At 37.0% G+C, this 17,347-nt stretch overlaps 1 protein-coding gene across 8 annotated transcripts in view; it reads right to left on the bottom strand.

Annotated features, from left to right (window-relative positions):
* LOC128213707 (protein patched homolog 2-like) overlaps window positions 1-17,347 on the bottom strand; it is a 40,266-nt gene that overhangs the window by 12,911 nt on the left and 10,008 nt on the right. For 5 of the 8 annotated variants that reach the window (XM_052919726.1, XM_052919729.1, XM_052919724.1 and 2 more), the window contains exons 3-9: window positions 15,966-16,080; window positions 15,119-15,250; window positions 11,510-11,583; window positions 10,707-10,826; window positions 8,216-8,339; window positions 7,139-7,239; window positions 1,792-1,912 (exon numbers count right to left, since the gene is read on the bottom strand). In XM_052919726.1, the coding sequence (XP_052775686.1) occupies window positions 1,792-1,912; window positions 7,139-7,239; window positions 8,216-8,339; window positions 10,707-10,826; window positions 11,510-11,583; window positions 15,119-15,250; window positions 15,966-16,080 (787 nt within the window). The other 3 variants (XM_052919728.1, XM_052919731.1, XM_052919730.1) reach the window with 3 other exon arrangements.

Raw genomic sequence — 17,347 nt, 5'->3', positions numbered from 1 at the left:
ATACAATTCACTGGCAATTAGTTTAAGCTTAGATCAGTTAAATACAAGCTAAAACACTACATTGAATTAATGATATAGATAAAAAAAAATACGAACTACTTCTACTGATGTACCGGCATAAATCCGGGGGTTTTTTCCAGTAAAATGGCCGGGGAGCTCCGAATGACTTTGCTTAAGACAGAATGAAACGCAAATAACAAAAAAACAAGAGCTCGTTCTCGTGCATGTGTCAACCAATGGCTTTGAGTACCACTTACTTTATAAATGAAATAACAAAAAATGTTCAATCCCTTTTATAATTTAAGCATAGCATGCGTATTAAAAGAATACCTTATTTTATAGATTCGCGTGGAAATGAGAATATGTAAACACGGATAAGATATAAAGAAATTTTATGTATTTTCAAATGCTCTTGTATATAACTTTTGAAATAAAATGAACTTTACAAAGTATGGTTTACCACATTTAATTTACCGGCACTTATATTTCAACGAACTGTTTAAAATTGAAAATTGTGAGTAACACTGTAAAACAGCTGCTAGTGATAATTAATTACATATAACATTGCGGTTCGTATAACACACAAATCAGCATGCATATATTGTTATTTGTTAGTTTCATATGACTAACATAATACATTTATGATTGAAAGTTTGTAAAATGCGCTATGTTAAGTCTCTAAAATGCAAAACATCTAATTCAAACTTGAACATATCAAAGAAGACTACTTTACTACTACTGAAAACAGTATATTTAAATATGACTAAATAATCTAAAACTTGATACAAACAAGGATCACACTAGAAGAAAAATCAAAGTTGAAAATAACAAATTATAAATAGGCGGAAACCAAAAGAAGATATTTTTTTTTAATTTAAACAAAGAGGAGTTTAGGCTAACAACCACTACTCAAGTTAATGACATAAAGAACTAAATGTGCTCGACCCATGTTTGGTTTTGAATTAATCAGTAATTTCACTAATATTTTAATTCGTATAAGGGTCAAAATACACCTATTCTGAAGTGAGTTTTTTTAACTTTTTATAAACACATGGCAGTGAATCAAAGCATGGTTACACTTTATCGGACCATTGGCTACTTTTCATCTTTGTATTTTTTTAAGCTGAATGGTATGTTGTTTAAAGAAACTTGCTGAACATGCTTATTTGATCTACTTTTCACTGTTCACAGTTTCACCTCATTGTTTGTACTCCTACGCGAAATTGCGCAACTTTATCGCATAAATAAAGGTTACATTCAACCAATTTTATTTCTCTTAATATAAGAAACGTAACTGTTTTTTTTTTCTTATGTTGTTCAGTGCTGACTATACAAGTGGTTGGGGAACACTAGAAATCAGTGTTATTTTGCATGCAAATCGGGTAATTCTTTGTAGAGTTAATAGGAAATTCATTTAGTGGTCTATAACTTTAAATAAAAGGACAAATGTATTTCATAAAATTTTACGATATTACGGTCGAATTATGATAAAAAAAAATATACAAACTAGACATATACACAAGTGGAAAGAAACAATACCAAAATGTGAGAAAATAACTGTGAGAAAAACATTACAACAATGAGCATACAATAATACAAATGTATTCGAAAAGAACGAATGATAGAACCAATACCAAAATAAAGGTTTCTCTGCAAGTATAAAAGATGGTAACAATATAGAAACAGATGACGTCAAGCAAGACACATATACAGCAATAGGAAGAGAAAATGTAAAATCTAAAACAAAAAGCACACCAAATCCTGCACTTAGTAAAGTGCTAGATCTTGTACCTTTTGCTCGACCCAGCTGTATTTCCCGATAGAGAAGGAGAGATAGATAAAGACAAGACTAAAGCCGATGGAGAGGAGGTTCACATCACTGGATAAGGCGCCCATGGCCTCGTCATCAAAACTGAAACGGAAAACAAGGTGATCAGTGGCGTTTAAAACGAGGCTGTGGAAGCCAGAAACGATACACAGATGTAACCTTTAAAAGGGCGTGGCAGCAACAATAAGCATCAGGAAACACGTCTGCTGACCAATCTGTAAATTTAGGTTAATTGGTGTCAAACATAGTTTACCGGTATACACAAAGTGTTATTTATAGATGGGGCGTATCACGAGATCTTTACCGGAAGTCGATTATTAATACTTCACATATAACTGTAGTTTTTTTTGTAATTACTCCGAGTATAACTATCAAAATCGATACTTCCGACTTTTGGCATCAGATCTCGTGGTGCGACACGCATTCAATACGTAGAGAGTTAAAGCAAGTTAATAATATAAAAGCAACGCACACGTCTGAGATGCCGGTTTTTTATGCAAAACTAGACCTACAAGGATGGTATTCAATATTGGTCTTCATTGGATATAAGAACGATGTAGCTAATCTGAATACTTGTTATTAATAACTGACCAATATTGTGAATGGAGTCAATGATGTATGATTTTAAGATTTCTATAAGTTGTATATTGAATACCACCCCATATGAATTTAGGTCTGATTTTGCTGTAAACGATTTGTATACATAGTTAGAAGGCATTTGACTAATAAGCAGCTGTCTGTATACGACTTGTTTGACGTTGATACATATTTTACGCATTAAATTGCATTCATATTTTTTTCAAAATGTTCAATGTTATCAATGGTGTTGCTTACTCGTATCCAAGACATGTACTTGATATGTATCTTATTCATCATAATCACACAACATAATTTTGTAGTTGCTAAAATATCACCAAAGACAGCATTATACACATGGCGACATATTTTAATGACAAACGGTTGACAACACTGCAGTATAAAACTTTACATAAGCCATGCAATAATCACAAGCACAAACTGTTTATTAAACCGTTTAGTATATTCGACCATGTTGGTAGAGTTGCAAATCAGCTTGAGCCAGATAACGAAATTTAAATTAAAATTATGAATCAATGCCCAGCTTGTTAATATTAGAGAACTTCTTTTACAGTTCGAAGCCATCAAAAAGTTAGGACTCAGAATGCAACGTATGCCCAGCCTTTTAATATTACCGACATCTTTTACAGTTCGAAAACATCAAAAAGTTAGGACTCAGAATGCAACGTATGCCCAGCCTTTTAATATTACCGACATTTTTACAGTTCGAAAACATCAAAAAGTTAGGACTCAGAATGCAACGTACGCCCAGCCTTTTAATATTACCGACATCTTTTACAGTTCGAAAACATCAAAAAGTTAGGACTCAGAATGCAACGTACGCCCAGCCTTTTAATATTACCGACATCTTTTACAGTTCGAAAACATCAAAAAGTTAGGACTCAGAATGCAACGTACGCCCAGCTTTTGAATATCAGAAAACATCTTTTACAGTTCGAAGCCATCAAAAGTTAGGACTCAGAATGCAACGTACGCCCAGCTTTCGAATTTTAGAAAACATCTTTTACAGTTCGAAGCCATCAAAAAGTTAGGGCTCAGAATGCAACGTACGCCAAGCTTTTGAATTTTAGAAAACATCTTTTACAGTTCGAAGCCATCAAAAAGTTAGGGCTCAGAATGCAACGTACGCCCAGCTTTTGAATATCAGAAAACATCTTTTACAGTTCGAAGCCATCAAAAAGTTAGGACTCAGAATGCAACGTATGCCCAGCCTTTTAATATTACCGACATCTTTTACAGTTCGAAAACATCAAAAAGTTAGGACTCAGAATGCAACGTATGCCCAGCCTTTTAATATTACCGACATCTTTTACAGTTCGAAGCCATCAAAAAGTTAGGACTCAGAATGCAACGTATGCCCAGCCTTTTAATATTACCGACATCTTTTACAGTTCGAAAACATCAAAAAGTTAGGACTCAGAATGCAACGTATGCCCAGCCTTTTAATATTACCGACATCTTTTACAGTTCGAAGCCATCAAAAAGTTAGGACTCAGAATGCAACGTATGCCCAGCCTTTTAATATAACCGACATCTTTTACAGTTCGAAAACATCAAAAAGTTAGGACTCAGAATGCAATGTATGCCCAGCCTTTTAATATTACCGACATCTTTTACAGTTCGAAAACATCAAAAAGTTAGGACTCAGAATGCAACGTATGCCCAGCCTTTTAATATTACCGACATCTTTTACAGTTCGAAAACATCAAAAAGTTAGGACTCAGAATGCAACGTACGCCCAGCTTTTGAATATCAGAAAACATCTTTTACAGTTCGAAGCCATCAAAAAGTTAGGACTCAGAATGCAACGTACGCCCAGCTTTTGAATATCAGAAAACATCTTTTACAGTTCGAAGCCATCAAAAAGTTAGGGCTCAGAATGCAACGTACGCCCAGCTTTTGAATATTAGAAAACATCTTTTACAGTTCGAAGCCATCAAAAAGTTAGGGCTCAGAATGCAACGTATGCCCAGCCTTTTAATATTACCGACATCTTTTACAGTTCGAAAACATCAAAAAGTTAGGACTCAGAATGCAACGTACGCCCAGCTTTTGAATATCAGAAAACATCTTTTACAGTTCGAAGCCATCAAAAAGTTAGGACTCAGAATGCAACGTACGCCCAGCTTTTGAATATTAGAAAACATCTTTTACAGGTCGAAGCCATCAAAAAGTTAGGGCTCAGAATGCAACGTACGCCCAGCTTTTGAATATTAGAAAACATCTTTTACAGTTCGAAGCCATCAAAAAGTTAGGCCTCAGAATGCAACGTACGCCCAGCCTTTTAATATTACAGACATCTTTTACAGTTCGAATCCATCAAAAAGTTAGGACTAAGAATGCAACGTATTACCAAGTTGGTCAAACATATAGCACAAATGTAAGCACATATATTTAAGCGTGCGATTATCAACCATCAGCGTGCATCGTCTATTAGCAGATACGTTGTATGGCGGGCAATGAATGATACCTTGTGCTCAATATTGCTATATTTGCCCAACGTAGATGTAAGGTAGATCATAACAAATGAAAACCCTGCAGTTAACAGCCATAAGTCATGTGATGCTGCATTCGCAATTTCTTCGACAAAACTGAAAATACATACAAATGATGGTGGATTGTGATCACCAAAGTTTTTTAAATAAACGCTGGAAAAAATCCTTTGGATGCAGGTATGGAACAGTATTATGGGTTTGATTCAAACCGTTCAGTCGTAGTATTGCATAATGCAAGACTGTCAACGCCCATAACACTGGCTTAAGTAACAGTTAGATGACATGAAGTAACATTTTGATGACTAAGAATGGGCAGAGTGAGCGAAGCATGGCTGACACATTGGCAATGCAAACTCTGACGTAGGGAGTGTGTATCGAATGAGTTGCAGTAGGCGGACCTTTAAACACCCGCGAAAATTGGATTTCTTAATGATTAAGCCTACTACCTAATTTATCATTATCTTCAATTTCGTTGGCTGAAAATGTAGGTTGTATTCTAAACAGTTCTATTATACTTTTCATAAAGACATGTACGGCATTATCATCGTAAAATGATTTTATAAGGTCCGATTTGACTAACGGCCAAAGGCTGCATGCATGTCCTTTTGTGTCAGTGTTGCAGTACTTCTCTACGGCTTATCGTTTATGTTTCTTATGCAGAGGCAATGGTTTGAGCAAAAATTACTGAAGGAAATGTATTAACCAGATATTGTTGGTCTATGCAGCCACGTATAATAAACGCCTGGTATCAGTTTAAGATGATTCATAATCAGCCGATTATAATATATCTTCCACCAGAAAAATACAAACCACACGGATCATGCAGAGACCATGTTACCACACAGAAACACATCGTCCCGACATTAATTATATACAAAAAAATGTGCATGTCACCCTTCCTTCTTAGACGTATTATTGTGAAGGCGTATTTATACAAAACCCAAACAAATGACTACATGTATATACAAATAGTAAATCAACATACCAACACTTAATAAAACAATTTATAGCTGTTATAAAGACAAAGTCAGTAGCATTATATTAAAACATGATCCTTTTTGAAGGAAGAAAGATCAATGCTAAACAACCTCCAGCAAGGGACACCTCAGCGCTACAAGGCAGCACATAATTCACAACTGTCACAATGAATATCCATTCGGAGCTCCTCGGCCATTTTTTCAAAAACAACCTCGGATGTATATGGACGGTTTACATACTTAAAAAGTGGTACGTTTAAGTCCGCTGCAAATAGATCGCGTAGTAATCTTATTTAGTAGTTAAAATTTATGACTTAACTCTTGGGAATCGTAATTATGTTTGCAATAATACACTTCACTGGCAATCAATTTAAACTGAGAGCAATGAATACAACTCTTAAACACTACATTTAATTAATGCTTTTATTCAAAAAAATACGGACTACTTCAACAGATATACCGGCATACATCCGAGGTTGTTTTTGAAAAAATGGCCGAGGAGTTCCGAATGAATGAATATCCAGTGTGTGCGTATACCACGTGATACATTAACGCTTCGTCGGAAGACACTATGCTTCTTCGAATGAAAATTTTGCCCGAAGATTACTTTACTATTTCTTCACCATTTTAAATGAAATGTATCGTAGTCTACGCCACTTATATAGCTCCGCCATGAGTTTTTTTACCTGAGGTTGAATGAGAGTTTTGTTTCCTAAAACACTTCGACAAACCTTTTCAGTAAACCGCAACCTGATGGATCACTGTCAAAACATTATGTTGGAAACCAATCTCATTAAAATCACATCCCCAATACACGCTTCACGACGTTACGCTATGTGGATCTGAGGACTTCGCGTAAGGGGTCACCTCAGGTTGACCTCTCCACTAGCCAATGAAATTGCTCGTTACGTCGAAAGCAGACACGAAGCTGACGTTTTCTCCAAACGTCATGGCCGAATTAAGCTGTGAGTATATGGCAATTTTACAAAAAATAGAAAATTGGTATTCTCAGAATGGTGTCGTTTTGATGAAACTTTCAGGGTTTCTTCCGAAACTTCTTTTCTCTCTGTATACCAAATGCCATTAAAAGGACACCATTTTTTTCTCAGATCGTACATAACGTAATGAAATGAAGTGAACGTCATGATATGATTTTAATGAGATTGGTTGGAAACAGGTTTCGGCGAAAATAAGGACTATAAGGACTAAACAGGACTTTTTCAAATCAAACTTGATCTTACGTTCTTGCTGTGTAGATGTAGAGACTCTCAAGATCTTCATGGCCTTGTACATTCATAAGATCAATCAATTTGTGTTCCCAGTCTGCTGCCTCCAATTCAGTCTTAAAAAGATACAATTTAATGCATATTCATATTTTATACTAGGCTGGGCTGGAATTCAATTTGCAACTTAGGTTATCGTATGGTCATACATCAATGACTTCATTCATTCTATTTGTCAGTTATTGATAACAAGTAATCCGATTAGCTACATCGCTCTTGGATCCAATTAAGACCAATATTGAATACCAGCCCTGCACATATTTTGTACCAAACACGAATGTTCAATCAAATGTCAATCTGATAAATGAATATCTATGTAGTCTATGTTAGTGTGAAATAAGAATATGTATTTAATATGAGTCTGACACAAGAGTATTTTTTCAGAGTCAGTGGAATATGAATAAAATATCAGTTTGAACAAAGAATATATACTATAAATTATATATAACATAAGTGTACTCAATGGCAGTCTCACATATAAGTAAAAACAAGTAAATCTTTTAATACTTATGTGACTGTAATGATTGCAAATTGTATGTACATTCTATTAACTAATTGTTTATAATTGCATGGATATATGAGAAGGGCAAGTTAAATGAAAGCTATTCAAAAGGCCAAAAAGAAAATGTTCTTTATTTCCACCAACATCTCCAAAATTCAATAGGGTAGAAAGGTAGGCATAACTTTTTTTCTCTATTTTTTTTTTTTTTTTGGGGGGGGGGGAGGGGGGGGGGGGGGGGGGGGGGGCGGGGCGGGGGAATCGAAATTTGATCTGTACCAAACCGACAATATCAGGGTATATATCACCATTGTAGAAAATCTAAATATAAAACGGTATGTTTTTAACATGTGCATTACAAAATGTACATTTTTTTAGGAAATTACGAAATAAAAAATCAACACTTCGCCAAATAAGTGTAGGGTCGGGAGGAAGAAATGGGACGGTCGGGTTAGTGGAAACGAACAAAAAATACGCCTTTCAACAACTAAAAAAACAACAACTCATATACAATCATCAGCAAGAAAAATACTCACGGATTCGTTTTTCCTGAGGTACCAGAACATGGACGTTGCTCTTGCTGCGACAATGTTGCTGCTGTTGTCCCGGCTGATGTCACCCAATATCTTGTCAATGTTTAACTCGTTACGGTATAAGGGGCTGTAAGAGATAATCACGATATTAGGGGATTGTGCGAGATAGTCACGATATCATGAGACTGGGAGGGGAAATTCACGATATCATGAGACTAGGCGGGATATTCACGATATCATGAGACTGGGCGGGATATTTACGACATCTTGAGACTGTGCGAGAAACTCACGATATCATGAGACTGGGTGAGATATTCACGATATCATGAGACTAGGCGGGATATTCAGAATATCATGAGACTTGGCGAGATACTCCACGATATCATGAGACTGGGTGAGATATTCACGATATCATGAAACTGGGCGAGATATTCACGATATCATGAGACTGGGCGAGATATTCACGATATATATATCATTCAATATGCATACTTATTATCAAGTGTATGAATGGAATTACTCAGTCACTAATCAGAGATATTCTTGTAAAATTCCTGGTGGAAGTTCAATGAAAAATGCTAGGAGCGGTTTTCTACTTGGGAGGGTGTCTAAGGGTGTGTAAGACATTATTTTCCCCAGATCATATTCTTCCCACCTGGGAAAAATATAAGATCCCATTCTTCACAGCTGGGGAAAAAAATATCTCATTTTTTTCGAACATATATGTCACAGCTCTAGGAAATTTGTGATCAAAGCCGGTTCTTTATGTACCATGAAATCACATTCCTCACCGGTCAGAACTTGCACTATTCTTTTTACAACTGAGTCACATTTTTCACAGATTGCTATTGTCAGTATTGCAAATATATTTTGTTGATATACATGTATGCGTATAAATTCTAGTTATAAAGAATCGTTGATTATGTTGATGTTGTTGTCTTTTTTATTGATGTTGTTGCTGTTATTTCTCGACTTGGCTGTAGTGTAGGCGCAGTGGCTGTTGCTGTAGAGATAGTTGTTTTAATTTGTTTCTGTTCTTTTATGTTGTTAATGTACTATTGGTATTAGTGGTATAAGTAGGAATAGTATTGGTTCTTGTTGGCAACGTAATAGTAGGTGTATGCGTAGTAGTGGTAGATGACATTGTGGTTGTTGTTGTAAATTGTGTTTGCATAGACAGATGTATTGGAAAAAAAGTATTTCCAACGCTTTCAACGGCTAAATTTCTGTTCCGAGCTTGCCTGATATGGTCGAACATTAACAATAATAATAATAATAAATATTATTATTATTATTATTATTATTATTATTATTATTATTATTATTATTATCTCTTTATTTCTTCTTATTATTACATTTTTATTATCAAATTTATAAAATAGCAATGTCATCGACAAAATCTGTAAACAATATGATTCTCTTGTTTACCACCATATTGTTTAATCATATATATCACAGTTTAAAACTGTGAAGGATAGCATCCTATTTTTTCCAGACCTGTGAAGAATATGATCTGGGAATGAGGTCATACAAGGGTGCAGTATGAAAATCGTTCCTAGAATGTCTGTTTGAGGTAGAAACCAACTCTTTAGATTCTGTATGAAACATGTAACAGATGATTGCCACAGTAGCGATACAATCACTTTCAAAAAAGGTGATGACGTCAACGAGGATATTTTTAAGTAAAAGTGACTCGCTCATGGTTTGTAAAATGCACTTTTTAATTACGAAATAAAGTGCGCAAATCATAAGGAGTGTTAAAACAAAAATTCCAAAGGCTGGAACCCTTCAGCAAATGTTGATATTTGCTCAAATATCGTTTTTGAAGACCACAATTTCCATTAGCGTTAATAACGCGATTGAAAATAAATTACGGCTTAAACACCCGGTGGCCGTGTGGACTAGCCGACTGCGTCTTTTTTTTCTTGACTTTACCGGCGTGGGCTTGAACCCCACTAAAACCAAAATCCTTTTTCATGCTAAAACTGTATTATTTTTCTGCAATTTCGATATTATTGAGTAAAATAATGACAAAATAAGAGTTTTCAGATGCATTACCGGAAAAATAATTTTTGGTCCAAAAACCTGAGCGAGTCACTTTAAAGCTGCACTATCACAGATTCACCGTTTTGACAACTTTTTAAAAAAAAATAATAATCTTGGAATGAGCCTTTTTTGCGTAAATATCAACTCACAGATTTAAATATTTCTGTCCGATAATTAATGTTTTATGGCTAAAAGCGTTACTAACGGTTTAAGAAAAAATGCATAAAACATCAATTTTTGAACTTAAACTTAAAAATCTGCGATCTTTTTTTTCTCAGCAGTCTTATATGCCTGGTTTCCAAGCATGTTCGCATAAATTGGCGCGTTCCAAGACAAAAAAAATATAAAAAAAATGTCAAAAAGTTCAATCTGTGAGAGTGCAGCTTGAAACATAGGCGAGCTATTATATTTTTTGAGTTTTAGTATATGTATGCATTGTCATGCTAACCTGATTATTTTTGGCTGATTAACGGCTCGTAGTATATCTCCGTCGGAAAGACTTCGTATAATTGTTTCGTTGTATGCCCACAGTTCCAGAATGCTGTTAACTCGACAGAAAGGACCCGTCCTGAAAATAAAAAATCCTCAAAATAATAATTTCTTCACATTCATTGAATGACTATAAGACCCTGGAACCATCGCTTGAAGCATTGTTTACCTTATACATAGATATGATAAGCACTTAAAAAACGTATAATAGATACATGTGTTTGAAACATGTATGAAACCAACTGAAAACTATTTATATTTTACTCTCTATTTATTTATATCAAGCAAGTTCAGTGTGTGCATACCACGTGATAAATTACGTCATATGCAAAGTCGGAAGGCAAAATTTTGCTTAAAATAAATACTGAAAACAAAGATGACTCATCTTTTTCTTCACCATTTTTCATGAAACAAATGGCAATTTATGCCGCTCAAAGGATATAAGAGGAGTTTGATTAGGAGACTAGTTTCCTTAAACACTTCAACAAACCTTTTCCAAACTAATGTGTTGATAGTGCTCCATTGGGCGGCGGTTTTAAGAAACTAAACTCTCAATCAAACTCTAGTAAAAGACCGAAGGCGGGTCCCCGTAAGCGGCGTAGAATGCGCTATGTTTCATTCAAAATGATGAAAAAATAGTAAAGTCGTCTTTGTTTAAAGTTTTCATTCAAAGCAAAATATTCCCTTCCGAAGTAGCATTTATGGCACAATTTAACACGTGGTATACACATATTAAAGTAGGTGGTCACAAAGTTTACTCACTTGATGCAAAGCTCTTCCAATGAGCTGTTGTTAACAATATCGAAGTTTTGAGCACTTATGTAGAGGTCGTAGATCTGAAACAAATGAAAATGTATTTCAGACGGAATAAAATGCAGAATAAATAAAACGTAATGTTTATTTAACGTGCCGGTATACCATTCATCAAAGTTTCTAGTGTATCTGTTGTTAATAAGAAAAATGTCTTTATGATATCTATCATAGATATGTGACAACCATATCCATTAGGTGTTGACTAAACCATGAAGAAAGCTCGTTCATGTTCCCTTTAACGACGGCCTTGAAGGCTAATACCAGTAAGAGTCTTGCCATCAAAAACCAGTCTTTCATAATTAATATAAATCTTCTTTAGCGCAGTGAAAATACGCTGTTATCCATTATCTACTAACAGCGTTAATTGAGCGCGGTGAAAGTGCGTTCCCATTCTCTATCTACTTACAGCGTTAACTGAGCGCAGTGAAAGTGCGTTCTCATCCTCTATCTACTTACAGCGTAAATTGAGCGCGGTGAAAGTGCGTTCTCATCCTCTATCTCCTTACAGCGTTAATTGAGTGCGGTGAAAGTGCGTTCTCATCCTTTAACTACTTACAGCGTAAATTGAGCGCAGTGAAAGTGCGTTCTCATCCTCTATCTACTTGCAGCGTTAATTGAGAGCGGGGAAAGTGCGTTCTCATCCTCTGTCTACTTACAGCGTTAATTGAGCGCGGTGAAAGTTCGTTCTCATCCTCTATTTACTTACAGCGTTAATTGAGAGCGGTGAAAGTGCGTTCTCATCCTCTATCTACTTACAGCGTTCGCGGTGAAAGTGCGTTCTCATCCTCTATCTACTGACAGCGTTAATTGAGCGCAGTGAAATTGCGTTATCATCCTCTATCTACTTACAGCGTTAAATGAGCGCGGTGAAAGTGCGTTCTCATCCTCTATCTACTTACAGCGTTAATTGAGCGCGGTAAAAGTGCCTTATCATCCTCTACCTACTTACAGCGTTAATTGAGCGCGGTGAAAGTGCGTTCTCATCCTCTATCTACTTACAGCGTTAATTGAGCGCGGTGAAAGTGCGTTCTCATCCTCTATCTACTTACAGCGTTAATTGAGCGCGGTGAAAGTTCGTTCTCATCCTCTATTTACTTACAGCGTTAATTTAGAGCGGTGAAAGTGCGTTCTCATCCTCTATCTACTTACAGCGTTCGCGGTGAAAGTGCGTTCTCATCCTCTATCTACTGACAGCGTTAATTGAGCGCAGTGAAATTGCGTTATCATCCTCTATCTACTTACAGCGTTAAATGAGCGCGGTGAAAGTGCGTTCTCATCCTCTATCTACTTACAGCGTTAATTGAGCGCGGTGAAAGTGCGTTCTCATCCTCTATCTACTTACAGCGTTAACTGAGCGCGGTGAAAGTGCGTTCTCATCCTCTATCTACTTACAGCGTTAATTGAGCGCGGTGAAAGTGCGTTCTCATCCTCTATCTACTTACAGCGTTAATTGAGCGCGGTGAAAGTTCGTTCTCATCCTCTATTTACTTACAGCGTTAATTGAGAGCGGTGAAAGTGCGTTCTCATCCTCTATCTACTTACAGCGTTCGCGGTGAAAGTGCGTTCTCATCCTCTATCTACTGACAGCGTTAATTGAGCGCAGTGAAATTGCGTTATCATCCTCTATCTACTTACAGCGTTAAATGAGCGCGGTGAAAGTGCGTTCTCATCCTCTATCTACTTACAGCGTTAATTGAGCGCGGTAAAAGTGCCTTATCATCCTCTACCTACTTACAGCGTTAATTGAGCGCGGTGAAAGTGCGTTCTCATCCTCTATCTACTTACAGCGTTAATTGAGCGCGGTGAAAGTGCGTTCTCATCCTCTATCTACTTACAGCGTTAATTGAGCGCGGTGAAAGTTCGTTCTCATCCTCTATTTACTTACAGCGTTAATTGAGAGCGGTGAAAGTGCGTTCTCATCCTCTATCTACTTACAGCGTTCGCGGTGAAAGTGCGTTCTCATCCTCTATCTACTGACAGCGTTAATTGAGCGCAGTGAAATTGCGTTATCATCCTCTATCTACTTACAGCGTTAAATGAGCGCGGTGAAAGTGCGTTCTCATCCTCTATCTACTTACAGCGTTAATTGAGCGCGGTGAAAGTGCGTTCTCATCCTCTACCTACTTACAGCGTTAACTGAGCGCGGTGAAAGTGCGTTCTCATCCTCTATCTACTTACAGCGTTAATTGAGCGCGGTGAAAGTGCGTTCTCATCCTCTATCTACTTACAGCGTTAATTGAGCGCGGTGAAAGTTCGTTCTCATCCTCTATTTACTTACAGCGTTAATTGAGAGCGGTGAAAGTGCGTTCTCATCCTCTATCTACTTACAGCGTTCGCGGTGAAAGTGCGTTCTCATCCTCTAACTACTTACAGCGTTCGCGGTGAAAGTGCGTTCTCATCCTCTATCTACTTACAGCGTTCGCGGTGAAAGTGCGTTCTCATCCTCTATCTACTTACAGCGTTCGCGGTGAAAGTGCGTTCTCATCCTCTATCTACTTACAGCGTTCGCGGTGAAAGTGCGTTCTCATCCCCTATCTACTTACAGCGTTCGCGGTGAAAGTGCGTTCTCATCCCCTATCTACTTACAGCGTTCGCGGTGAAAGTGCGTTCTCATCCCCTATCTACTTACAGCGTTTGCAGTGAAAGTGCGTTCTCATCCCCTATCTACTTACAGCGTTCGCGGTGAAAGTGCGTTCTCATCCTCTATCTACTTACAGCGTTAAATGAGCGCGGTGAACGTGCGTTTTCATCCCCTATCTACTTACAGCGTTCGCGGTGAAAGTGCCTTATCATCCTCTATCTACTTACAGCGTTAATTGAGCGCGGTGAAAGTGCGTTCTCATCCTCTATCTACTTACAGCGTTAATTGAGCACGGTGAACGTGCGTTTTCATCCCCTATCAACTTACAGCGTTAATTGAGCGCGGTGAAGGTGCGTTCGCATCCCCTATCCACTTACAGCGTTAACTGAGAGCGGGAAAAGTACGCTGTCAACCTCTTTATACTTACAGCATTAATTAAGCGCGGGGGAACTACGCTGTCAACCTAGATATACTTACAGCGTTAATTGAGCGCGGGGAAAGTACGCTGTCAACCTCTATATACTTACAAGGTTACTTGAGAGCGGGAAAAGTACGCTGTCAACCTCTTTATACTTACAGCATTAATTGAGCGCGGGGAAAGTACGCTGTCAACCTAGATATACTTACAGCGTTAATTGAGCGCGGGGAAAGTACGCTGTCAACCTCTATATACTTACAAGGTTAATTGAGCGCGGGTAAAGTACGCTGTCAACCTCTATATACTTACAGCGTTAATTAAGCGCGGGGAAAGAACGTTCCCATCCTCTTCATACTTACAGCATTAATTGAGCGCGGGGAAAGTACGTTCCCATCCTCTTCATACTTACAGCATTAATTAAGCGCGGGGAAAGAACGTTCCCATCCTCTTCATACTTACAGCATTAATTAAGCGCGGGGAAAGAACGTTCCCATCCTCTTCATACTTACAGCATTAATTGAGCGCGGGGAAAGTACGTTCTCATCCTCTTCATACTTACAGCATTAATTGAGCGCGGGGAAAGTACGTTCTCATCCTCTATTATAACAGCCTCGTAGCGGATGCTCTCTGGGAAGTTCTGGACGACCCACTGATGTTCGTCGTACATGCGGGATCCCCGGGGCAGCCACACCTTGGAGAGACAGAGAGAGAAAATTTATAAATATTTATAATTGAAAACAGTCTGCTTGAACTGACAATTCAATTGAAATTACAGGGACAAGCCAAGTAGTATATTTATCGAAAACACTGTTAAATTGCTGTCTAAAGCCTAGCAGACATAATACGTCCTAGATATTAGAAAGCAGTAACACTACATTTCAGAACTTTCATGAATTTAGCTTAGCACAATCGAGTTCATTGTTGAATAACAAATATCCTACTTTGACATACTAATCATCGTTCAACAACTTAAAGATGCACTCTTACTCCCAAATAAGATTTACAATAATTAATAATAATGTTTTAATATTTCAAAAGGGATCAATAATTGACTAAAACAATGGTTCTTATGAAGGATACCGAGTTTTATTTGAAAGAAATGAACATAAAACACGGTTTTTCTACCTATTAGACTATAGTAGACCACGCTCAATCTTTCAATTACCAATCATTTAATATTTTTGCGCTTTTTGCTATCAAACACACGATTACAATCTTATTATCAGTAATTAATATTTTCCATACATGCATTATTTAGTAAGTAGTTAAAGGTTTATTAGTCAAAATTGATGTTTGTTATACATGTGTAAGTATTAATTTTGAATAAGAGTGTCCCTTTAAATCCCTCGATAAGGACCATAATTGTTAATTTGTGTTAACTGTGTTGTATTTGCCTTAACGCTTACTTTCACATATTCTGTTTCCTCGTGCCACAACATAAGCCCCGCCCCTGCAACACTGCACGTGACTAGACACGCCAGCATGAACTTCCACGGGTTTCTAGCAACAAGTTTCCCTAACCTGAAAAGAGGAAATTAATGTACTCTAGTGGTAATACGAATTTTGTATTCTGACAATGTATTTTAAGTTGATAAGACTGATGGAACTAGATGTGTTCAACACACGATTAGCTCGTAGAGTTTTTCGTTTAATAAAGCATAATTAACAGTTTTGTACAATTATTCAAGTGTGCGATTATAAACTATGCTGGAGATACTCCAAGCTTCATTACTACTCATACTATAGGCTCGTGTAGCCTAAGGTCTTAAATTGAAACAATCGGGACACCTCGGCCATTATCCAACATAATTGGCAACGTTTGACAGCTTGACGGAGATGGCCGAGTCGTAATAATTGGAATTGAAATACTTGACATTGACACAATATCATCGTCTGAAATTCATCAAAGTCCTAAAGGCTAAAAATAATGGTGGCGCTTTATCAGAAGTTATGGTTGGAAGAAAGACAAAATATTACGATGGCAAATTATTGGAATTCCTTTAAAGACATGCTTTTAATACCAAAGCAATTTATCAAAAGTGTGTTGGAAGAAAATGACGAGCATAATGATAGCTATTTTATCAGAAACTCATTGGAAAAATGGCCATGAATAATAACGACTTGTGATTTGACGTATATATATATAATATATGCAATTCTGTCAGACTTTCGTCAGAAATAAGGCTTATAACTTGTATTAGGTATTGTAAAAAGAATTATTAGAAATAGGTTATCACTAGCGAATCCAGGGGTGGGGGGGGGCACACTCGCACGCCCGCCCCCACACCCTTTCTTTATTCGTCCATGTTAACGTTTTGTTTCAATACAAAAAAAAGTAATAATATATGCCGCCAATGCACCATTTCGGACTTGAAATTGTTAAAACTTTCTTTGGAGACTTCCCTCTGCCCATACCAACACGTTAAACCAAATAAATTTCGGTTCTGAGGGAGGGGCGCAAGTCAAAAGGTTACGCCCCTAAGTTATGCTCCCCTTTACGGCGAATCCATGTTAAAATTAGTAAAAGAATGTTGGAAGAAAGGCTTTAAACAATAATAGTAAACTTCTACAAAATTTAGTTCAATGGTAATTTACAGACAGTTATATACATATGCATTGGGGAAACATCGATGTACGATATACGTTTGGCCATGCTACAAGACGTTCATTGACAGAAATACCTCATACGAGTGATAAAAGCATTTCTTTATGCTAAGTATGATTGAGTAGAATATTACTTCAAATCAATTTGCCCAAACCCAATGAGACTTTTTATTGCATTGTTATC

Source organism: Mya arenaria, chromosome 13 (assembly GCF_026914265.1).
Source record: "Mya arenaria isolate MELC-2E11 chromosome 13, ASM2691426v1".
NCBI classification, from domain to species: Eukaryota; Metazoa; Mollusca; class Bivalvia; order Myida; family Myidae; genus Mya; species Mya arenaria.
This window is presented reverse-complemented; position numbering and strand designations above follow the sequence as displayed.